Source organism: Rhea pennata, chromosome 11 (assembly GCF_028389875.1).
Source record: "Rhea pennata isolate bPtePen1 chromosome 11, bPtePen1.pri, whole genome shotgun sequence".
NCBI lineage: Eukaryota > Metazoa > Chordata > Aves > Rheiformes > Rheidae > Rhea > Rhea pennata.
This window is the reverse complement of record NC_084673.1, coordinates 20,076,153-20,101,512: the sequence shown is the minus strand read 5'-3', so window position 1 is coordinate 20,101,512 and position 25,360 is coordinate 20,076,153. Positions and strand designations below refer to the sequence as shown.

Below are 25,360 nucleotides of genomic sequence, written 5' to 3'. Positions count from 1 at the left end.
TTTTTTTTTCCAGTGGGGCCAGATGCTTTTTTGGTGAAGCTAGAGCCAAGGGGAAACTTGCTCCCTCAGAACATGACCCCAAGATTTGCCCCTTTAAAGTTTTTGTTTATCCATCTGTTAACAAAATTGAGCTGGAATGAATGTATCCTTTTCGTCTCAAATACAGACAGGAAGACTACAAGCAGATGACTGAGTGAAAACAACTGAGGCAAAGTTACCATGAAGGGATTGAACAAGGCACTAGGACCTAGGAGGAGTCTCATCCACCCTGGCAGGAATTTCTTGCTTGGAGCTCAGACAACAAAGGCAGAGTGAGCCTGGTTTTCTTTCTCTCAGCATCTCCACCCTGTGTGCTGCAAACCGGTGAGTAAAGCTTTTTTAGTGACTTGCCTGCAGAAAAGTAATGGATATCAGAAGGAAGGGAGGAATCTCTTGTAGGACCTTGCAGCATCTGCAGTTCATTTTTAAAACAAAACGCTCGCATCCACCAATTCATTCTCAAAGTTGCTTGGCTGTTTCATTGTTCAGTGCGCGGCACCAGGCTGACTCTGCCACAGCTGGTACCGTGGGGGGCCGCTCCCCACTTGGGCTTTCTGGGCAGGCCCCCTGCATTGCCACCTTCAGCTTTACTGCAGTTTGGAGACAATGATTTCCATCTCCCCCAGGTCACAGTGACATTGTGAGGGAGCCCTGTTCCGGCAAATGCAAGGAGTGGGGGTAGAGATAGCAACAGCTTTTCCTGGATTTATACCTGGCTGCCAAGTGCTGGGTGTAAATCCCGCTTCTGCCCAACACGACCCGGCAGATGCAAGTGGCATGTTGTTGGCTGTGCCAGGGCAGAACCAGGCGCTTCTCCCCCCACACCGAAGGAGACTCCCCCTTTTGTGTCAGGGTTAGGTGGGTGAGGAAGGTTGGTCTTGAGCAAAAATGATATGCTAGGCAAAAACGCCGCTGGCCGGGTGTCAGCCCAAGCCTCCGCTTTGCTGGCGCTGGGAACAATGAAAGGTGCCGCCAGGGCTGGCCAGCGCTCCCCAGGCACATCGACCTGGCGGGGAGGAAGGGGGACTAGCCCCGCTCTTTTCTCCTCATTAAACAGGAGCAGAAATGCAATGCCAAGGAGACTCAGACTGAAGAGAGCTTACTGAAGCCTCTTTTCAATGACAGATTTTTCTTTGCAGTCATTTCTTAGAGATGTAGGCTGGTCCTGGGAATTGATTGATGGGCGAGGAGGGGGCTGCGGAGAGGGGGAAGGGTGGGCTGGTCTCGTTGCTAACCCTTATTGAACAGGCTGTCACAAAGAAACGGCTTATTCCCCTGTGAGTATTCTTTCATAAATGCCAGTTTATTCTAATGTTAAATATTCAGATGCTCTTGTTCCTTCCACGATTTGCCAGACTGAAGGGCTGACTCACTGGGATCTCCTTGTTTTTGGTTGCCAAAGGAAACCTCATGAGGCTTAGAGGTTTAATTCATTACCAGCTGATGTTTGGATGAGTTTTTGGGGCTGACCTGTAATTGTCATGTATTCCTTTGGCTCCAAGTCCCCGTTTACTGCACTTTGAGAACTCCGAGCTGTGGGAGCAGACTGCTCGCTCGAAACGTGATCCCTGCCCCCAGTAGTTGGATCCCTTTCAAAACGTGAGGACCCTCCTTCTCTCAGCCCCCAGGATCGATACAAATCTGGGTCAGGGGAGGGGGCACTTCCCAAACACATCTGTGTCCCACTCCAGACGCAGCTCCTGCATTAGGGTAATTTTTCTCTCCGGACTGTCATTTTGCTCAGCCCTAACGTGCGCCCTTTGCGCTCCTTCCTTCCCCGTCTCCCTCCCGCTCAGCTTCAGATCTTTAGGGCTCACCAAACTATGGAACTTGATTTTGGACACTTTGACGAAAGAGACAAGGCGTCCAGAAACATGCGAGGCTCCCGCATGAATGGCCTGCCCAGCCCCACTCACAGCGCCCACTGCAGCTTCTACAGGACCCGCACCTTGCAGGCGCTGAGCAACGAGAAGAAAGCCAAGAAGGTGCGCTTCTATCGCAACGGGGACCGCTACTTCAAGGGGATTGTATACGCCGTGTCCTCCGACCGCTTCCGGAGTTTCGATGCTCTCCTTGCTGACCTGACCCGGTCCCTGTCCGACAACATTAACCTGCCTCAGGGAGTGCGGTACATATACACCATCGATGGCTCGCGCAAGATCGGGAGCATGGACGAGCTGGAGGAAGGTAATGAGCTGTCGGCAAGCGTGGCCGCCTGGCGCAGTGAGGAGGCGGGGTGGGAGGGGGCTGCGCCACTCGGGGCTGCTCTGAGGTCACCTTTCCTTTCCTCCTGGTTTGGGGACGTTTCTGCCCCCCCCCCCACACCCTGGGCTGAGCTTGCCTGAGGGGGCAGCAGCGCGGGGGCTGTCCCCCGGTGCCGGTGTGGAGCTGCAGGGGTGTGTCCTGCTCCTCGGCAGGCATGGCTGCGTGCCCATCGCCAGGGTGTCCCCTGCCCTTTAGGCCAGGGTCCCAGCTGTGTGCGGTGGGGGGCTTCCACCTGCAAGTGGAAAAGGGGAGTCTTGGGGGGTTCGCAGGTGGTGCATGTGTATGGGTGGTTCAGTGCTGGGGGTCTGTGCTGGGTGTGTAGGGGGTGCTGGGGGTCCATGCTGGGTGTGTGTAGGTGGGTGTAAGGGAACGGTGCAGTGTATGTAGGCGCTGTGGAAGGGGATATTGTGGATTTGTGCAGGGGGCATTTGGGGATTGTGCAGACTGTGTGTGTAGGGGTTGCTAGGGGTCCGTGCAGGGTGTTTGTAGGGGGTGTGGAAAAGGATGTTGTGGGGAGTTGGGAGTCATGCAGGGTGTCGGGAGTGTGGGGTTGGTACAGTTGGTACAGTGTATGTGCATGGGAGTGCAGAAGGGGGTGTTGGTTCGTGCTGGGTGTGTTGGGGTGCTGTGCATTCAGGTAGGGTGTTTGGAGGGGGAGTTCAGGAATACTGTGTGTGTGTAAAGGGGGGGGGAATTAGGGGGCTGCATCCAAAGAGACTGGTTTTGGTGCTGGGGGTGCATATGGAGGAGGTGTGTTGGGAGGGTTGATTAGAGAGGGGTGCTGGGGTTCCCGAGGGGGCTGGTGCCAGGAGTGAGTGCTGGGGTGCTGTGCGTGGAAGGGGTGCTGAGACCTGTGCACAGAAGTGTGTGGGGGCCCCCAGCCACCTCGTTTTTCCCTTCCCAAAGTGATCAGGATGCTCGATCCTTTGTTCGGGTCTGGAATATTCTGGTTGCTTTGTTGGAGAGGGGAATTGCTTTTCCCAGCTCCTTGGTATAATATTCCACACAGGTGACCTGGCTCATTTGGTGACCCTTGAGAAATGTTGACAAACCAGCAGGCCTTTCATAAAACACGGTGGATGCGAGCGGGTGAGCCATCCAAGAGCAGGCTGGTGTCAGCCAGGAGTCACTGCGTGACCTTGTCTACAGCCTCTTTCCCTACAATTCCTCTTCTCAAGTGGGATGCTCACTCTCCCAAAATAGTTGGAGTAGGGGAAACACAATAGAATAAATACTGCTGTCCAGGTGAGCGTTTTACTCGGGACGAGTTGCTGTCTTTCAGAGACGATGCTGTCGCAGTGGAGTTATTCCCAGCCCTGTTGTGATAGAGCTGTTAAATGGAGGTGTGGCCGTTCTAAATTTTAGAGATTCTGCCATCTTTCAGTCTGATCTCTCAGTACGGCCACAGCCTTCCTCTGGTGGCTGCTCTCAGTCCTGCTTTTCCAAGGCTTCATGTACATCTTCAGAAATAACTCCAAGAGAAAATCTACTTTGTTATTTTTTACCCTTCCTGCTTTTTGTCAAATAAGTTAACAAGTCTTCCATTATTATACTTGCTGTAGACTATTTTTGGTGCTGCAGGCAGGAAGGTCCCTAGTTTTTGAAAAGATATTTTTTTTAGGTAGGATGCAGGCAGGAGATGCTGGCATTTGAAATCTGGCTTTGTTCTACCAAAATGATATCTGGAAACAGAGCACTGAAGAAGTGGCACTAAGACAGGAGTGGAATTATTGCTCTGCTGGGGACTTGGCCATGCACACGTCGGCCAGGGGATTGCAGGCTGAGCAGAGTGAAAACAAAGGAATACAGTGGCCGAAAATGCAAAAGTAGCTCTGTACGCTGTCATTGGCAGCTTTGTGAGAGGGAATATGTTCCCATATTTCTAGCAATGGGCTACTCATCTGTTGCAGAAAAGCAATCTGGGTGAGACATTACTTTTAATTTATAATGCAGTGGTGGTTGTTATACTGTAATTTCAACCTTGTGGTAACCTGTACTATTAGCTTGTTTGTATGACTGTGTACGAGATGGAAAAACAGAACTTCAGAGTAGTGGAACTGAGGTAGACACAATGTAAAACCGCATAAGGATGGAGAGTGTGTGTTATATAAATCAGGTTTTTGGTTAGACTGAGATGATCATTGGAGGTGTGATAATGAGGGTAACTAATGCAGAATTGTTTTCTATGCTATGACTAATTTATTGTTATAGTTTCCAAAAAACAAGTAGAACCTAGGAAAAGAGGCCATCGAGGATGCTAATCTTGGTACTTTGCTCTGCAATAGCTGGTATTAGTATTTCATGTCATGTTCAATGTACTTGATTACATCTGTGTGATTAAAAAAACATGCTTGCATGGTGTAGTCTAAATACATTTATGTAGGGTAGAGAATCATTGAACAATAACTTATATCCTTGAGACAGCAGACACTTCAAGTGAACAAAGAGATTTGGTGTGCTACTATTTCAACATAACTTGGAAATAATGCTGCTGGTCTCCAGCCCCAGACTTGGGAGACTTTCCTCCTATGGTATTAGAAATCACTCTCATAAGAGTCTAGATGAATGTTCTTCTTCCCACTTCACAAATGGAACAAGTGGGGTGTCTCCTACTCTTGTGATCACGTTTCCCACCAAGACTCTGCTGTGCAGGTGCTCCTTGCTCCCCCCGGAGCTCTCCCTCACCCATCACTGCATTGCTGTCCATCTTTCCTGTGCCCAGACAGCTGGCCCAATCCTTGTCTCTCAAGGACCCTCTCCTTCTGCAGCCTGCTGGTCGGATCAGTTTTTCTTGCCCATAATGGCTGTCTTCCATCACTGCAATTGCTTCTTAATTTTGTCTCTATCTTCGGCTATTCATTTTTTCATGTGGTTGTAAATAATATGTGAGTACAGGCTGGCATTGACTAGGAGTGTGCTCCTCCTTGATTTATATGTTGGTTTTATGCAGCAGCCTGTTACGGCACTTTTACACCTGACCTTGCCTATCAGGTAAATTGCTGGCAGAACCCCCCACTTAGTACTCCAGAGGCCCCTTGCCTGAGATATGGAGGCAGGACTGGATCCTGGGCCCAAGTGCAGCTATCTGTAATGGTTATTCCAGTCAGTAAGTGGATTTTCTGAAAAATAGCACCAGACAATCTTTATTGCCTTTCTTATTATAATGGGTTCCAAGGACCACAGCTTTAGGAAATCTATATATGAAGTTTGCTTATAGATTATTGCTGAGCTACTATTGTAACAGCTAATTCTGTCCATTGTGCAATGAGAAAACCTATTATGAAAGATGTTTCTAAAAATATGTATATTGTGCCTTTTTCCCAGCCATGCTGTAGTTGATGTTAGAGCAGCTTACATTGTCAGCTGAGGCTCTACTGAAATCCAGTGCCTTTACAAGGTGGCTTGACATCTCTACAAGGTGGCTTGTTCCTTGGTTCATTTTCAGCACCCACATTCTGATAGACCCATTGCAATAAGATAAATGCTCCATGTATAAGCTCTGGTTGCTCTTATCATTAAATGGAGGGCTGGATAAAGACACAAACTGATGTTATACATTGGCTTTGGCAGCAGAGATGACTTAAGAAATACCATTCTTGGCCCTGTGTCCCAATCTTGGGTCCCAACTCACTGTCTCCATTCTGCCAAGATCTTTGTGGGACAAAAGTTTATTTTTAGTGCAGCTCATAATTTTGCAACTTTTCCACATGGCCCCACTAGCAGTTTCTTAAAATAATGACAGGGATGCTGAGCCACAACTTGAGTGAGCTAAAGGCACATGGAACAGATCCCTAACTGCTGAAGCTAACACAGCGCTGAGTTAACCTCAGGGCTGAGGAGGCTGTACTTTGTTCCCTCTGAAAGAAGAGGCTGATACCTCCTGAAGAAACCAGATTTCGCCCTTGCCAAGATGACATGTGTGTTTTTTTTTATGCTGTGTTTAGAGGCACCAAAAAAAAACTGGTCATCCTACTGTGCGCTGTCAAGTGAGCAGGAAGAGCTGCTAGAGAGGTTGTGGGTAAACATGTCAAGGTGGAAGAAGGTGGTGTTCTCAGCGAGGAACTGAGATGCAGAAGGGAAGCTTGGCCAGTCCTGCTGCCCAGTCCTACCTCCTGTAGCAATTGCTTGCCCTAATGCTTTAGGGGAGAGACAGATAGAAGTCAGAGCTCTGAGTCTTCTTGTTCAAGTACTTTCCTTCCCTTCCATACTCTTCCTCAGGATCTAGTCAGTGGATTTGAGGTGCCTACATCTTTCAATTTTTTTGTTATACATGGACTTTGGGCCTGCTTCTAAGCAGAAGCAAGTTTAATACAAATAAAAGGTCCTTTGCCCATGGTCAGAGTCAGAAATAAATGTGAAATAAGCCTATCAGGTGTAAATATATCATAGATTAGACATGGTGAATAAAGGCAGAAATTCAGACCAGAGACTAACACTAATGCTGAAGATGCGACATTCAGGGGAAGCTGCACAGCTGCTATCTCAGCCCCTGGTGTGCCTGGGCTGTTAAAGTGCTACCCAGCCCTGCTGTGCCTTGGAGCTGGATGGTCTTTCATCTAGTGGATTTACGTCCTTGTCCTATACTGGGCTGCTCCAGTCTGAAACCAGTTCAGTTTAAGTATCAGAAAAAGCTGAATAGGATTTTGTTTTGCTTGATGGGATTTAATTGCAAACATTTGGGGGTTGTGTGAGATGTTCCAGAAAGTGTTTCCAAGCTTTTATATTCTGTCATACCCTGGGGAATCTTTTCCAAATTCCTGTCCAGGAACATTTAAAGTAGTCACAGGAGAGGTTCCACCCTGAAGCTCTACAGAGCCTGGTGTGTGCTGGGGCTGGGGGGTTTTAGGAAGCGTATGGAGATCTCCACCCAACGTGCACATGTTCCGATTTGCCTGGAAGGCTGAAGTTCACGTAGCCTAATACTGCGATCTAGGCGACCTGCGGCGTTGTCCTGTGTGGCTGTTATCCTGACAGCTTGGCTGACTACATCCTGTGTAACAAAGCTTATCTTTGCAGATCTGTTTGCTTTGCTTGCTCGTCCTGGCTGTCATACTGGGACTGTGCTGGTCTCTACAGATAACTTGATGTGGCAAATTCTTTATGTAGCTTTGGGCATTACGTGGTTTTGAAGGCAATTTAATGATCATGCATTTCGTTCATTTTATAAGTAAAACAAGAGGTGCTTCTCACTTGTGCAAGACGTCCTCATGGAAAAGCCAAAAGAAGAAAGCTATCCCACAGATCCGTTTTGCCCTGGTGGAGTTGGTCGTGAGACAGGCGTATTGCTTTTAGTGCGTAAGGTAGCGGCAGGTCCATGCAGTAGGAATTAAAGGCCTAGTTTGTCATAGTACAATGAACTCCTGCAAGGTGTTAACATGCTTTCTAGTGAAGTTGTTATAAATGTGAAAGCTGGGCACAATATAAATTGCTCAACTTTAAGACAACAGAGCTTACAACCAAAATAAACTGCAGCCCATGGAGACAGTTTTTCTGAATAACTGTTAACAGTTACACTTTTGAAGTGGCCTCAATCCAGCTTTTCCAATTTTTCCTGCAAGACTCTTAAACAGTTCATTGCACTTAAACTTGCTATGCTGAGAGAGGATAACTTTTTTGAAAGCAGAGCCTGTCATTTTTAGTATTGTCAACAGGAGCTGCTGTAAGAGTTGAAGGCTTAGTGCTCATCTTGAGCTCGGAATTTCTCTTAAGGCAAACCTTATCTTTGTTCAGATCATCCCTTCTTTAGGAGCTGGATAATCTCCTCATGCTACAACAAAATAGGTTGCAAAGCAATGGGTAGCACGCTTGCAGCCAGAGTAATTCAGCATGATACAAGTCATGGCTTTAAATGGCAAATATGCCAATTGTGACTTAAGTTCAAAGCTCTACGGTCAGTCCATCTCTTGCTGAGGGCATGATAGACGGAATAAATCAATGGTGTGCCTGGTTTGATGGCATAACAGAAATAGTGGCGCCTCTGGAGCACGCTGGCGTGATGCCAAGTGTGCATCATCCTGCAGAGCTCTGGCTTCATAGTGTAGACAGGGCATCTTGCGCTGACCTGGCACTGAACTAGAAGAATGCTGTCCTTGGCACCGCAAGCACCGTGGCCCTAATGACAGTGCGTTCAGCAGTGGGTTGGGTGTTGTCAGGATGCTTCAGATTTTTTTTTTTTTTTTTTTTTTTTTTTTTTTTTTTTTTTTGTAAACACCTCCACCTCAAACTTGATGTGCAAGGTGTCCTGTGAGCGAATGTTGCTTTGGGGCTGCCTTTTGGGGTTTTGTTTGAAAGCAACAAAATGGCTGTTCTTCATCCTTGGAGTCATGACTTCCAGCTGGGTTTCTGCATGTGTACTCTGCTGCTTGCTTATACTCCCTGGCTTGTTCCTGCAAATGTGTGTGCAGACTTTCACGTTCAGGGCTGGGGAGCCAGGTGCTTCTGAGTGTTTTTTTCTTTTGCTTTAGAGTGAGTCTTCCCATCCACTTCCTCCCCTTCCTCTCTGTTATACTGTGCATGTCTTTGACAACCATGCTGTGCTGTTCACAGTTATATTTTGTTGCAACTGCACGGTGGCACGCTTTGATTCCTCGTTACAGGATTAGCACAGACGGACGTGGTGGAGAGAGCTCCCCTCTCCCTGTGGTAGTGATAGTCACTGTAAGATTTTTCTGCTTGGTGACCTTCTGGTCATAGTACGCATGTTCAAGTCTGGCAAGTTGTGGACTTAATGTGCTTGCCTGTTGCTGCTACCACCTCATGGTACAATCTGAGTAAAATACAGCTGTAGTAAGTGAAATAGAGTATACTCTCATGGTTGGCAAATGGTAGAAGGGATGTACCTCACTAAGGAACTGGCAATATAATTCAGTTATTTGAGGGCCATAAACTGTCTGAGTTTGGGAAGACATAAATTGTAGTCATCTTTAAAAATCAGTGAACGCTTCAGGTTACATCTGTGGGTCAGGGAAGGAGGTGGTACCTCTTTCCTGAGCTGTACTGCTGTAACAGCAGAAGTGTTGCTGAGGAGAGCTGCTATGGTGAGCTGTAGAGCAGTGTCACTGCAGCCAAAATTTCTGGCCAGTTTTAGAATTGAACAAAATATTTGCTAGAGGTTAGGTTAAATGGAACAATGTGGGAAAGCACAGATTACATTTTCCACTTGTGACTGTAAGCACAATTTGAAGGCCAGTCTGTATATACAACTAAATACCACCTTTGTGGAAACAAAGCCTATGAAAGCAATACTACTTTCATGCCTCTGTTGCCTTCAATGTACACTACTATAAATACACTAGACATCTATAGAGTATAGAGAAGAACTTCAAAGGAAGCAGTTGGACATAAATATAATAGTATTCTACCAAACGAAGCAATAATCTCTACAGTTTACTTTAAAATGAGAAACATATTCATGGAAAATACATCTAAGACCTCACATGTTTATAAAACAGTGCAAATATATACTTTCTTCCACCACAGTACCTTCTCTCACAAAGCTTTATGTAAACACAGGTGAAAGTTAAGCCTTGCAACCTTTCTGCAGCAACAATCATTACATCTGCTTTTCAGCTAGAGAAGGTGAGGCACAGGTCAGCTGAGGAGTTTCCTGGGGCAGAAGTCCTAGTGTTGTGTTCCAACATGGGAATGCCATCCCTCAGTGTGCTATTGCTCTTCTCTCAGGCACGCTTGCAAAGGTTCTGCTGCCGGGGAGTTACGGGCTTGGGAGGCTCTGGCTGCTTAGGAGGGCTGATTCCCCCCAAGCATGTTGCACTCCCCTTACTCCACTTAGCACTTGGTGAGCTGTGAAACTGGAGAGAGGCGTGGGCCCCCTCTATGCCAGATGTTGCTTGGCTGAAGCAGATGAATAAACCACTTATCACTTATCAGAAGATCCAAGGGATTTGATGCTGCTGGAAAATAATATTTCCAGTGGGAGTTTATCATGATATATGGCACTCTATGGGGTATCTTTATGCTTCTACAGAGTCCATCTCGGGAAATGTGAGGAATTAAGGGGCTTCAACTATAGGTACTACATTGTCAGTTTACTGAGGGGTTCTGTTGGTCATATACATGCCTTGACTATAGGTTTGTGTAGTTAAAGCCAACAGAACCTTATAATGGGGTTTTTGTGTCAGTCAGTTTGGGATACACTAGTTGATTAAAAATGCCCAGTTGATAAATATGCTCTTCATAAATCTCTCCAGCTCTTCTGCTGTCTCTTCTGAAGGAGAAGCAGAAACACAGAAGGTAGATCACTTGCTTCCTGTTGGCAATGATTTGGTTCATTTTATGCAAATAGGTGGTAGTACAAGCATCAAGAGTACACACCACTTTCTGGCAAATTTGGTATAAAGTCAGGGCAAATGTAGCTGCTTGTGGCATCAAACAAGCAGTAGTAAGGACACAAAAGCTACACCTCTGCTTGTTCTAAGCATATTAAAGGCTCCACTATGTTACGCACCTATTAGTAGTCTTTGTGTGTGTCCTATGAAGGGATTGTCTTAGCGACTCCATCAGGAATATAATTTAGTCAGCTGTGGGCACTATACACAGTCACATAATCATTTAGTACATATAGTCAGCTATGACTATATGGGCACTGCCCTTGATATCTGATACGTGTCCAGACTCTGAAATTCTCTATGGAAGTCAATGGGCTGTTTGGAAATCTCTATTTACATCCTAGCTGAATAGATGTCAAATGTCTTAGACATCCTGTAATGGAAAGCTACCCTGACGTCTGAGTCATCAGGCTTTTCATAGATGCTCAAGCCCTGGAGTTCATGGTAGGTAACAAATAAGGAAATACAACTAGTCTGTTTATGTGAAGGACAAGTGTGTTTTTTTTTTTCCCCCCAAAATAGTTAAATCTATGTTTTGATTTCAAACTTACCCTAACATTTGAAGAATTTCACTTTCTCCTTTAAAATCAGCCCAATAAAATGCCAAAAAAACAATGAAAGATCATATAGGTGCATGTCTTATGCCTTCAGTTTCCATCAAAATTGTATCAAATGGGGGAGACAAAGATTTCTTATTCTAACAATGACTAAATTTCTTTTTTTCCAATGCATCCTCAAGTGCTCAGCCGCCTGAGTCATTTCAGACTAGACAGCTACATTCCCTTAGGGAAACTCTTCTACAATCTCATTCTAATAAAAATAAAATAAAAATTAAAGACTTCTAGGATCCATCAGATTTGCAGGCTGAGAAGATTCTTACAAATCCTTGTGTGCTATGGTACTCTTCAAATCTAAGGTAGACAGGTTACTGTAAATGGCGCACTGAATTTCAAACCACCATTGGAAGGCATGGGGGTAGCTTGTGTTAATTAGAAATGTGAATGCAATATTTCACCCTTCTCTATCATGTGTAAGTTTGGATTTAATATATTAACACTTTTGTTGATACCAACTATCTTGAAGCAAGCAATGGTGTAGCATTTTATCTCTGCAGCTTCCAGGTCTCTCTTCCAATAAACCACTGGTACTACAACTGGCACTACAACAGAGCTTAATTGTTATGCCTGCTAGATTTATCAAAGCTGCTTTTGGTAGAGAGTCTTCACTACCACATTTCTGCTGTTTTTAGGCATGATATGAAAGGTACCTTTTGGATGAATGTTGATACCCTCTTGGCAAAAGATGACAGACTGAAGTAGTTACTGGGGGTGTGAAGGTGTAAAAAGGAAGCTGGCAGAGTAACAGAAATGATTTAGATGATAATTAAATGAATTAGGTGTTTATGAGCTTTTAGACAGCCTCCTTAGGCTGCATCCTTAGGTACCTAAATACATTTATCGTATTTTAACCCCTGGCTCATGTCGTTTTTGAGTGACAGTGTGTTTGCTGATGAGAAAGTAATAGGTATATTTTTAATAAACATAAATATTACTGTAAAATAAGACATGTTTTAATAACAAACTAATGCAGAGTGTCTGCTTTCTGGCAGCCCTATCATAATAATAATAATAAAAAAATGTAGTTACGCTTGTGTTCCTTTCTTTCAAAAGGGGAGAGTTATGTCTGCTCATCTGACAACTTCTTCAAGAAGGTGGAATATACCAAGAATGTCAACCCCAACTGGTCTGTCAATGTGAAGACATCTGCCAACCAGAAAGCGCCTCAGTCCCTGGCCAGCAGCAACAGCGCCCAGGCAAAAGAGAACAAAGATTTTGTGCGTCCCAAGCTGGTAACCATCATCCGTAGCGGGGTGAAGCCCCGAAAGGCAGTCCGTGTGCTCTTGAACAAGAAAACTGCCCATTCGTTTGAGCAAGTTCTCACCGACATCACTGAAGCTATAAAGCTGGAGACAGGAGTAGTCAAAAAGCTGTATACTCTGGATGGGAAACAGGTAGGAAGTTTTACAGATGTTGTCTTTTTTCCCTGACTTTCTCTTACTTTGAGGCTTTGCTGACTCAGACTTGAAGCCTAAAATTAACCTGAGATGATCACTGCCATCTGTTCTTTTAGAAGTCAGATTTCTCATGCCCGTGGTTAAGTTACTAAATTTTCACTGATATTAATATCAAGTAAAGAATGCAGCCAACCGTCTGAGTGAAACAGATGCTCTGTCCTGCACACCAGTGTGCAGTGAATGTCTTGTGGACTAAATAAATAACACGAGAAATTCTGCTCACAGGCACCAGTTGATCTGGCTCTTAAATAATTGCAGGAGCGCTTGAGCTATGGAGTCACTAAGTGAAAATGTGTTGCTTGACTTTTCCTGTCCTCTGAGGAGAGTTTGTAAGGTAATTACCTCTGCATGCTCTTCTGGCTAGCTCAGCAGTTAGCAGGAAAAGTATGGAACTGCGGTGCATTTTTTTTGACTAAACGTGTAAAGAAATAACATACAAAAGGAGACTTGGGTCAAAAATCTGTAATGGGCTATCATAATGTACTTCATGTCTACATGTTCTTGGAACTGAGGGAAACATCTGTCTCCTGTTAGCAACAGCACAGCAATAATCCATTTAGTATTAATATATCTATGAAAAGCCTTAAAGGAATGTATAAGGAACCTTTTAGGGACCAGGAAGAGCTAGATTCCTCAAGGAAAACTCTGAGCCTAATTTAGCAGGTTTGTGTCTCCTGTAACAAAAGAAGGATCTTATTTTGCTGTTGTTCTTCTTGTTTCATGTTCTGGAGTGAGGCAGCACAGCTCTTGAGTGGGATGGACACTGGCTATTCTTGGGATTGATACTACTACTTTAAAGTGATTCCCTCTCCTGTCTTTGGAGTGAATCATACAAATACTGGCTCTTGAAATACCATGCCAGTACTCGGCAATGTGTCTAACCAACACACAGACTTCACTGATGGTGATATTCATTCTTCCAATATCAAATATTGGCTCATAATGTGTACTCATCCAGTTGCAGCGTCAGGGAGCTGAATATAGCATATTGCTCTAGCCTGTCTGATATTCATACTTTTTCTCAGCACTAGTATCCCATGCATTACTGGCCTATTGTAGCTTCAGAAATACAAAAATCTCTTGTGCCTGTCAAAGCCTGTGTTTCCACTTGTGTCGACCCAGTGCTTCTACTTCGTGATCCATATAATTTATATGTGGGTGGGTGACTTTCCCACTGGGCTGTCCATAGATATGGTAGCATGTTGTAAATAGGTGGTGACACAGAGTGATACAGTGGGAGCACTGGAAATGGTAGAAGGGAGGAACAGAAGAGGTGAAGGAAGAGGAAAGAGAGAGTCAAATGATCCCTCAGCAGCAGCTCAGTGAGAAATATACAGGATCGTGCAAATCATATCACAACTGCTTTAGAAAGGGCTTAATACATGGGTCTGATCTGAAAGCAGTTGCCAATTAATGCTGACACGCAGAGTCCTGTTGCACTTCCAGTTCTGGATCAGGATTTTTAACTGGACCCTTAAAATGCCTCAGTTCCTTGAGAAGAGCCAAAGTTTTGGAGGTGATGGTGAGCTACTGCTTGGGGCAACGTGCAGAAGTGGTGATGCCCTGTGAGCTTTTGTGGAACTGCTGTCCCTTGTCTATCTGCAAACTGGTTACAGGAGTAAGTGCTGTTTTCCCCTCTACTTTTGACCAGCGAGCAAGACCACATTAACCCATGGACTGAACTGAGCTTATGGCCTTGTGGTTGGATCAGCCTGTGAAATTGTGTGTTGATTCTTTAGCAGAGATTTGGGAAATGATGCATGCTCTCGTACTACAGCTTGCCTGGAGAAGTCCTGCTGTGGGGCAGAGTGCATTTTGGCATTTGCTGCCTTGTGTGGAGCTACTGCTATTCATAGAGCACAAAGATTAATAGTTTAGCAGCTCCAGCTGCAAACTTTTGTCCACAGTAGCCACAATACATGACTCTCCTTGAATCTAAAAATAAACAGCATCCTTGAGTTCCTTGCATCACGGTCTGATATCCATGCAGTGACTGGTGCCTTAATTCAGCACTGTTTTCATTGTGGCAACATCATGGCTTGCCCCCCAGTTTTTGCTGCAGAAATCAGATTTCACTGAAAATCTGAGTAAAGTTTTTATATTTAGCCTGTTTTAGTTTGTAATTCCACATTTTCTGAAATGTGGTATTTCCCAGTGTATTCAAGATATGAATCTTTCCTATCCCAGCTGTTTCACTGCATGCAAACATACATGCAGTACTGCAGTTAATGAAAAGAGTGAGATTACTTGTGATTTGACATTAATTGAATGTTTAGTATTTGTTTGTGGCATCATTTAGTGTTGAAGTGTCCTGAGGAGCAAATCTGGCCCACTGAGGCTTTGTCTTAATTGGAAGTTTTCCTTTAATGTTTGTATTTTAAGTCTCCTGCCTGTGTGGGTTTGCTTTCAGTTTTTCCACTGCATACTGCTCCATAAAGTCTGACCTTGTGAGATAATATTAGAAAGATTTTTTTTTTTTGCATGTCTGATTCCAACATTAGAAAAAGGTTCTTAATGTCTAATTCTGGCAAACTATTTTCAAGAGAAGATATTCATGTAAATACACAAACTGCTCAAAGATGAAATGGTGACAAGAATCCTGTCAGTCTGTCTCCAGTGTCATCAGAGCTGCGTTACTCCCTCTGTGAAATGATAAAATTTACAAAGGGAATGTACAAAGGAAAATCATCCTTCCCCAGTCCATGCGCTGTAACTTAATGAGAGGAGATGATTACTTTATTCATAGGCATTTCCATGGTGCTCATCAGCAGAGTAATCAAGATGCTTTACAAGTACAGGCGGTAGTGGCAATGACAGTGGTGTACAAATAATTACATTTCTTTGCACTGCAGACCTGCTGCATTTGAAATGAGAAAGCAGTTAATTGAGTGCTGAAGGGGGCATGTTTGATAAATTTAACGCTTAAAACAGCAGTGAGATTAGGTCATCTTTCTAGGAAGTTTTATTTCTTCTTATTTCTTGGTTGTCTGTAAAATACTATGCTTTTGAAACTGCTAAATAAGCATCTTTTGTCACATAGCTCATGTAGCTTGGTCTTGCACGCCGGTGTGCCTTACCTGTCTGTATTCAAGCCGCTTCTCTCCTGGGAGCCTATCACCTTGTCTTGACAGACCCCCCAGAACTCAAAAGGGGCTTCAAAGAGTTGACCAAGTCACGTCAGAGAATCACAGTGTTAGAGGCTTACCTTTGTACTCTTGGAACATAGGTGCCCTCGGCCATATAGGAAGTAGCGAAGGCCGAAGTGCTCGGTGCATTAAGCAAATGCGAGATGTAATGCAAAAGAAGGCAGCACTTGATTTCATGACTACAACTCCTATTGTGTTGATACACATAGGAGTAAATTTAGTCTGATCTGTGGATCACTTTGGAAATCACCTGCAATGGCAAATACTTTTTGAACTCTTACAGTAATTTCTAGAGTCCTGATTAAGGCTGGATTCCTTGGAGCGCTGGCTGCTTTATAAACACATGATGGCTGTTTCTGCCTCACATGATTAATAAACTAAATTAGAATTTGAGACTGTGGATGAAGCTGCGTTCAAATAGTTCGAGTGCAATGGATTGAACTAGGCACTGAAAATGTTGCATAGATGAACTCTCCCATTTGTGCTTGAGCTTTCTCACTGCGTTGTGCAATTACTAGGTGTTTCTCTGGTAGAGAGGCAGCTATTTTGTCCCTGGCAGGTAAGTGAACCAAGTGCATGTTTTTGCTTTCTGTTGCCTTGCTTTGCAGGGAATGTCTCTCTGCATTCATTCCTGCTTTAAATGAACTGTTACATCTCATGTCAAACACACATACTAAACTCATTTTTTCGTGCTCTGTCTGGTATTCTAAAGCCTGCGAGCAGCTAAGCTTCTACATGGGGACATGTAGTGACAAAAATCAGTCATTTTATTCCTAGTTAAACCGGCTACATGGCTGATACTTTGGAAGGACGAGAACTTCACCAGGCAGGTTCAGCTTTACGTTTGCACTAAGATACTTTTCTGTGGTATGAAGATCCATCTGTTTTTCTTCTCAGGCTGATGTTTTACCATGTCTTTCACTAACTAAATACCCTGTTCTGCTAACCTCTCTGTTACCGTGACTGAGAAAGCAGGATTTGATGATGTTCAGAGTGGAGAGACCTTGTAGGCTCTAGCTCCACATAAATATATATGTTTTGGTTGACAGGGTTGGCAGGGCAACTGAGTGCCTTTTTAGTCATAATAAAAGGCAGTGATCTCTTCTGGACTTTGAACTCTTCAAACATAGGGAAAAGGGTCACGCATGTGCTATTCATTGGCCTGTATCTAGCCTAGACAAAGTGCTTCTGTTCCATCTGAGTGTTAGCTGTCTCACCAGATGAAATTATATACATATTCATATGTCAGGGCATTTGTGACTGTGCTCCCAGAAGAATTTCCAGCCATAAAAAAAAATGGTGCCCTCCAGCAGTCTTTGCTTTGACAAGGATCTCATGTGCCAGGTGATGAATGAAGTTCACCTTTCTGTTAGCAAAGCTGATGCAAATGCATACGAAGCCAGCCAGGGAAGAACTTGCCTTTTCACTTTAGATGACTTGCACTGAGGAAGGACAGCAGCAGCTCAGAGGAAAAAGCAGGATGAGCAGGCTCACAACAGGTTAAAGGTTGGGACTACTAGACCACAGCCAGTAAGATAGCTGATAAAGCAGCCTTTGGTGCAACATTGGTCAAAAGCTACCTCAGATGCATCCATTCAGATTGCAGTGGAGAGACCAACCATAACCATGCCTGAGCAGCCTATTAGCTACACTAATTTTAATCTGATATTTGGAAACAAACTTTCAATATAATTTCATTTCTGAAGGTCCAAAATGAGCAATGGACCAACTTCTGTTGCCAGGCTACTATAGCTCTATGATTGTATTAATGGACTTGTATTGATATGACATGGAGCTTTGTTGGTGCCAAAGTACACAAATATGTCTAACTCCTGTAATCTCAGTGCTCAAGAAGGTGAAATAACTCCATGATAGTAACACTTGTGTTGCTGTGAAAGATCAGAGGGAGAAAAATTCGCATTAGAGCCCTTGAAATAGTTAACTTATGCCTTGAGGTGTGAGGTTCAAAGCTGCAAAGCAAACAAGTAGGTTTGCACTGTTGCACGTGCCAAGGGGTAGGATGTCCGAGTCTGCTGGAAACTCCTCATCCTTCTGAGATTTCACAACTCATTGACCTTTAGAAGACGAAGCAGTTTCATGTGCTGGTATAAAGCCAGGGTAGGCCTACCCCCAAAGCAAATGGGGAGGGAAGAGCAGGAGAAGGGTGCAGCTGTATTCTGTATTGTGCCTTCTGCAAAAGCTCCACAGCAGCTGGTGCTAATAGAGAAGAAGCGAAGTCCACCATCTCTCCCTGCAGCATACGCTGTAGCTGCAAAATAACCCCGTGTCTGTTTAACATCTTTTCCTCAGTCCTTTCATCTCACTGCTGAGGTTTGTCAGGCCTTGCATAAGGCTCCCATTTTGCTATCAAGAGGACAGGTCTGTCTCGCAAGCGCTAGCAGAGGAATAGCATGTGCCGGGTCTTTGCCCGTTGCTTCCCCCTCTGACAGATTGCGCCGAGGGAGGATGAACTCCGTGCTTTGCTCCTCATTGCTTTTGCAGACTGTTCTGACTTGGAGTGTTTGTGTGAGATTATTCCTCACTAGCAACCATGTGTCATGCAGGAAAAAGCAGTAATAATGTATGGGCTGAAGAACTTCTGAACCCAAATTGCTTTCACGGGCAGACGAAGCAGCCTAGTTCCCTATCTGTAGGGAGCTCTTAGACTATGCTGGAAATGCAGCGTTGCCTGAATCATGTAATGACTAGACACCAGCACAGACAAAACCAATTAGTTCTCAGGTATCCCTTAAGGATTTTCTCATATGCTACAGTGAGTAAGCCAACTTTCCATAAATGTATCTCTAAGTCCTTATGATAAAACATTCAGAAGATTTTTCTCAGATATTAATCAGAAACCTCATGCTTATTAATTTCTGTTTACATAGGTCTAGGGGCTATAGAGTCTGGGCAAAAAAGGACCTGTCTGGCACACTGACATCTGCAGAGTGGGTCCATCAGGAATCACTGCTGAAACCATGCCCAGCTAGTGCCATTAGTGCAACTACAGATAGCACTATAAATAGCCTAAACCTGTAGGACTGATACGATGATAACCTCTGCCTGCAAGCAGCCTGAGAATGGTGTCCTCCAGCCTCAGGGAACCTAAAGAGTTCTTGGTTTAAGCAGAAGATGACTAAATATCTATGAAAGCTCTTTCCTTGTAGCTATTTACTTCTCATAACAAATAGATCAGTTTTTGTTGCAGCCTGTTTAAAGCCAAATGAACAAAAAATGCTTAGTTTCAGGGGTTTGGCTGATGACAGCTCTGTGAGGATTTTTGGCAGGTTCCTGCTGATGTCCGTAGCTTTGGCTCTGTCCTTGCCAGATAGCTAAGCGAGCGTGTCTCAGAGCTGCTGCCTGTGGCTGGAGCTTTCCAAGGAAATGATCCCTGGTGCAGACAGTGTAAGGTGTCTCTTCCCCCACTAAGGACAGGCTGTTTGAGGTGTTGGGGTCTATGGACAGGCTTTAAGTTTTTCCATCTTACAGCTTTTTTTTTTTTTTTTTTTTTATTGTTGTGCTCCATCATACGGTGTGCTGTTTAAGGGTGTGAAAAGGTGACACCTCTCTTCTGAGAGGCCACTCTGGCAGCCTCCAAGTCCTAGTTTCTGTATCTATTAAAGCAGAAACAGTCTGATATCAGCAGCTCAGTTCTTGCTTGCATCTGCTCTTTTGCAGGCATTGTGGCTGATCTGGCTGCTATCGTGTGGTTTGCAGATCACTCCCTAAAGCACACATGGAGCGCAGGGGACCGGGAATGAGCCCATCATTTCGATCAGTCCCTCCCTCAGACTCTGGCAGAGATTTTTGCTGTTGTTTCCCTGCAGCTTCAGATTCTGGAAGGAGGTGTCAGGCTCCTTCCCGCCACCCAGCAGGATGCGGAGTCTGGACGTTGGTTGTTCTGTTTGGCTGGAAACGCTGGCCAAAGCTGCAACGAATCTATTGTCCTCTTGAGGCCATGAGGTTCAAAGCTCCAGAGCTTGCTCCAGAGCTGCACTGCCGCTTGCTCAGAGTTGTTGCTCGAGAAACACAGGCCTTGCTAGTAGACATCTATGCACCAAAATCTGCATGAACACCTGCTACTTGTATCACAGATGGCAGGCTGTCAAAATTATTGCTGGATGCAGTCAGATCTGACCTGGTGACCTAGGCGTACGTGGCTCCTATTACTGAATCCTGGTGCTATTCACACCCCGAAGGGAAAGTACGTTAAAAATTCGATCCTTACCAGCATCTTGATTCTAGCAGTTTTTTGTCTCCTAGAGTGACATGTTCCCTTTTCATTCTTAATCCCAGGAGAGAAGAGGATTAATCATTGTAGCGCCAGAGGGTTTAACTAGGAATAAATGGGCTGAAAATGAGCAAGGGAAAATTAGGCTCAGTATCAGGAGACAAGGCAGGCCACAGAAGACTTAGTCTTCTCTACTGCTTGTCTGTATTGTCGTGTGAAATGTTCCTTTTTGGTGTTCGAGTTGAAATCCCATCAGTGTGAAAGAGTCTGTCCCTGCTCTGAGAAGGAGCAGGTTGTGCTGGGTATATTCTGAGCAAACGTACGCCTCCATGCTTGGATGTCAGTAGATGTCTTGTCTCTTTTGATAACGTAGAATAAACACAAGTACGTGTCGTTTCCACATTTGTAATGGGGGGAATGTCTTATTCTGGTGAACCTGAGTCCTTCAGCTCAGTGGTCTCACGTATGATGTGCTTGTTTGCTTCTCCTGCCCTGGTCTAGCCTGCCAAGGGAGTGAAGGCTCCCAGCGGTTCCCCCAGCACCGTGTTTCTGAACGTGCTGCCAGTGTCATTCAGAGGCCTCTGGGAGGACCATGAAGGGACAAGCGCTTGCTTTGCTTGTGCGCAGAGGCTGACTGTTTGCATCCCCCTCAGGTCTGCCGGGGTGAGAAAATGTATCCGCACAGAAATGCGGGTAATAAAAGCAGGTCTAAAGGAGCTTAGGAGGAAAAAGGTTGGATCTGATCCATCCAGATTTTCAGAACTGGCTAAGGTAGGCCTGCATATGTGAGGAAGTGCAAAGACAAGCCGTGAAAGCTCTGCAGGCAATTCCAGCCTGTGGTTGGGGCTGCTCAGGCTGTAGCAAATTGATTAGCATACAAAACTGGAATTGCAGACCTGCTCCTGGAGGTTGGCTTAGCTCTGAATTCAAACTGAATAGGGGAAAATAGGCAAGGAGAATAACCAAAGCATTCAGTGCTGCAAGCAAGAAGACACACCTTCTCCCCTGTGAACCTACTGCCAGCGCTCTCTGAGTTAATAGACATAGCTGTAGTTTCCTGGCTAGCAGCAAACAGGGTGCTTATGAGTCTATGAATTGTGGGGGGGGGAGGGTGTATATCTGCATATATATATATATTTTTTTTAAACCATGGGCTACAAAACATAACTCTTCAGCTTAACTTACTGTTCAAGGAAACTCTTTTAGGTAAAAGGATTACAGGGACTGTTGTGATCTGAAAGTGAGGTCCCTGAGTTGTGTTGAATTGTTCTCTCCTCTTCCGTTAATCTTGCAAATTAAAGGCCTGTAACTAGAGCCTGTAACTGCACTTTGAAAATGCATTTATTTACTTCTAAACTATATTCCAAAATAAATCGAGGACTTGTATTGGTTCATGTTGCGTTTTTCTACTGGTTTTTAACTTGAAAAATGCTTCAGCTCAAGGATGTTTCAAATAGAGTAGATGTAAAATGGCCTGCTTTTTACTGATTTTTTTTCTTCCTTCTCTGAATGGGAGATGTAGTTAGACATGAACAAAAACTCGATGTGGGAAGGTGAGCTAACGCTCGCCCTTTGTTAGCAGAGCTTTTTGCAGAGGATTTTGCTGCAGCCAGGATTGGCCTCGAGAGGTCAGTCCTTCCAGGACTGCGCCCTGTTACTTGAAGGATGAGGAATACTACGAGCTTTATCGGCTCCGTAGGAATAATTACGCAGCCAGTGAGCCTGCAGGGCGCTGGGGAGAGCTGGACTCCAGTCGCCTCCATTGCGCTCCCCTGCCCTCGCCATCTGCTCGGTGCTGCTTACGCGCTCCTTGGCTGATGGGAGCCATCGCTCAGGATCTGCCGTTTCCTATCCGTGGGCATCGCTCTGTTCATGATGGACTTCACAGTTCAAGCCACTCCCTGAAACATCTAGCCAGGCTAACTGCTGCGGAGAGGACAGCTTACGGCTACATGTGTCTTTTATTTGGATTTATTTGGATTTATTTGGATACAGGGAGGAGTAATTGGTTTAGGAAAGGCTCTTGTGGTGCATGCGTGTTTTGTGAAAGAGAAGTGTTGCTTTAAGCTACTGCTGTACCCCCGTGCTCTTGCTGTATATGACCTTTTCTGCCTTCCCTCTCTGTCCCTCACACCCCCGGTGCTGCAGAAGGAGGAGCAGATGGACTAGGAGTGGTGACTAGCGGCTGGGTGTATCTGTTTGGCTGTATGTGGTTGTTGGTGAAAGCGCACTAGGAAACGCAGCTTCTGCACTACATAAGTCAACAGGCATGAAACTCAAAAGGAATCACAAAGCGCAACTGGCTCAATCAAGGCGGCTGCTGCTGCTGCAAAAGAATTCCCCTTGCTAGTTTGTTAGAATGGAATAATAGAACAAATGAAATCTAGTACAGGGCAGAACCAGGCTGAAAAACCTTCAGGCCCTGTCAAGAACTTGTTAAGGACGCTGAAGTAATAAGAAGCAGAAATATTATCAAAGATTGGAAGCAGCTTAGGGAAAAATAAACAAGGTAGAAACAAATTTTTTATTCCAGTAAAAATCAAGTATGAAGATACCACATGGCTCTGTATTATGACCACGGTTGTTTACAGTATTCATGAGCTATCTGGATATGGAAGCACTTGGTAAAAAGACAGAGGAAGAAAGAGTTACTCAGATAAAGCAAACTTGGAGAAAAGTGAGGGACTTACTCTGACAGAGGAATAGGCAGTATAATGGAAGATCATGAGTGCACACTAATGCATACTGAAAGAAATTACTCTTATACCTAGCTTTTAAATTAAATCTGCCTGTAGAGCAGAGAGGATTGGTCTTGAAAGACAGGCTAGTAAAAAAAGTACTTTAGCACAGGATTAAAGCAAATCAACATGCTAGAACACATGGTATACAATCAAAATTTAGACAAAAAACTGTTTTTTTAATATTATTTTTTAAATGATACTCTTCCATTTACTTATCCACTTCACCTCTTCGTATTCTGAAATGTAGCTCAGAAGGTGAAGTGGGGAGCTTCGCCACGGAGCATGCTGCTCTGTGTCCCCTCCTCCCTCCCCAGTCCAGCACCTCTTCTGCCTTCTCTAGCAGGAGTGGGATAGCTCGTGCAGGCCTTGGGTAACTCACTCTGTTAAAACTGGCACTTCAGTGAAGCAGGTTATGAATACCTGGAGCACATATACCATGGAGCATTTGGGGCTAAACTGCCCAGGCTTATGTGGCTCTTTGTGGCTGCAAAAGTCGTGGTACGGTTTTATCCCTACAAGTATGGTATTTGTCTGGAAGAGTTTCCCCTGGAGCGTCCAGAGAGGATGGGTCCTGCTGCTCTCCATTAGCAGGCTGAATCCCAGCTCATGGATAATCTCTTTTTGAGGCTGAAGATGTTTAGTTATACAAACAGGCTGAGAGAAGCTATAGCTGTAGCTCTACAGAGGATGAATATCCTTATTTCTGTAGGAAACTTTTCTACTTGAAAACCCTCTGCATAGAGGTGACAGATGTCATCCCACTTCATGACCAAATGTTTGAAGCGGGTTTGTCAAAATAGCAAGTAGTGATCCTACTCTTTGCATTGGGAGCACAAAAATACACACTTGTAGAAAGTCTTCCTCTTGGTTCCTACTTGTCCATTCTTCAGCTGAATGTGTAGTATAGCCATTAACTCAGGGTTCATAATGTCTGTCAGCCACTTCTTTGGTATGTCTAATTTTGTACTATCTTTAGATCTCCAAAATAGTGTCACTGGAGTGGAGAGAGGCGATTATGCACATCACCTTTGTCTGTAACACCTGGTATGTACAGTAGTCTGTGAAGCATTTTAATGGAAACAGCAAAAATACAAGTGCAGCTATTGAACTTTTTCAGGAGTTTTAGCACATAAAACATTTGGGCACAAATGTAGCAGGCTGAGAAGCAAAAGCCTGTTTGAAACCTTAAATCTGAGCAGCCTTCCATCACGAGGCTGAGCTCTGCAGCAGGCAGTCAGGGGGCTAAACTTCCCTCCCTCCAATATACGCGTATCGGGAACCTTATCAACTGCTGGCAGGCTGCAGGATTACATGTAAATTAAACAAATCAAAGAGTCGAGTTAGATAGCCAACATTAGGAGCTGAGAACGTTATTCTTGCCTACTTGAAAGCTTTTCATAATGGATTAGAAACAAGAACCCGCATCTCTTAATACCGGCTGAAAGTTGAGGCATCCTCTTACTTCTAGTGAATTTTAATACCCTCTATTACTTTGAGAGCAAATGGTGCTGTGGATTTCCTTCATTTTAGACAACTCTAGTCACTGAGGGTTGCAGAATGATGTGTACATTTGACGATCAAAATGAAAGCCAGAGAGCTGACTGAATTTTATGTAAGAACCTCAACAGAGTTGTAGGCAAGTTATTTTTAGCTCTCTAAGCAACAGAATCTCTGCAACCTTGGTAAAATGGAAAGCAGTTCTTAAAATCTCTGATTTTCTTTGAATTTTTATATATATTATAAACTGCTTCATAAACTTTTTGCTCTGCTATTGACAGCAGGTAGTGATTTGGTGTGTCACAATTGAACTGCTTCATTTTGTGCTGTTTCTACAGAATGCTTTTTCTTCCAGAGAACAGATGCGGGGGAAAAAAAATCTCATCTGATCCTGACATTCATTATTTGGATTTTTTCCAGTTGCATGTGCAAAGTGTTTGAGTCTAAAGTGAGCAGTAATGAAGACAAACTAAAGTTGAGCCCCAAAGTGGTTATACTTAGTGTTAATTTAAGGAATGTTTAGTAGTATTTAATACTGGTGAAAATTAGCCTTTTTTTTTTTTTCCCCCTAAGCATAACTGGCTGAAGCCTTTTTTTACTTTTTAAAAGCAGGGGAGGGCAGTTGTTACAGGAAATATTTTATATCATGGAAGAGAGGAGGTGTAACTTAGATGTTCAAGCAGCAGAGCAGGTCTCAGGGCTCTTATCTGAGATTTAGTCGCAGTGTGGGACCTAAGTTAATGCAGCCTATTCAGTATTTTAGACTGGTGTGCCTTGCCTCATTTAAACTCATATGAAGACTGAAATCAGATTGTTAATTTGTGTTTGATACTCAATTCTGAAAAGTTTTCACGCACCTTTGTCTTAGGCAGTCTTTGGTAGATGGCTAGAACAAGGTTCACGTGCAAGACTTGTGTTGTGGTGCAGAGCAGGAGAGATCAGGGTTTCTCCACCCTTTTTAGCAAAGGGCTGCCTGCCCCGGGGGGAGGGGGAGGGAGAATCTTCTACCTATTTCTAACAGT

The 25,360-nt window shown here is 44.4% G+C and overlaps 1 protein-coding gene across 2 annotated transcripts in view; it reads left to right on the top strand.

Moving 5' to 3' along the window:
* The first annotated feature begins 276 nt into the window (after nt 1-276).
* Nucleotides 277-25,360, top strand: part of DCX (doublecortin) — a 74,915-nt gene continuing 49,831 nt past the window's right edge. For both annotated transcript variants that reach the window (XM_062584445.1, XM_062584444.1), the window contains exons 1-3: nt 277-363; nt 1,836-2,226; nt 12,320-12,660. In XM_062584445.1, coding sequence (XP_062440429.1) covers nt 1,863-2,226; nt 12,320-12,660 — 705 coding nt within the window. In that variant the 5' untranslated portion in view covers nt 277-363; nt 1,836-1,862. The remainder of the gene's footprint in view (nt 364-1,835; nt 2,227-12,319; nt 12,661-25,360) is intronic.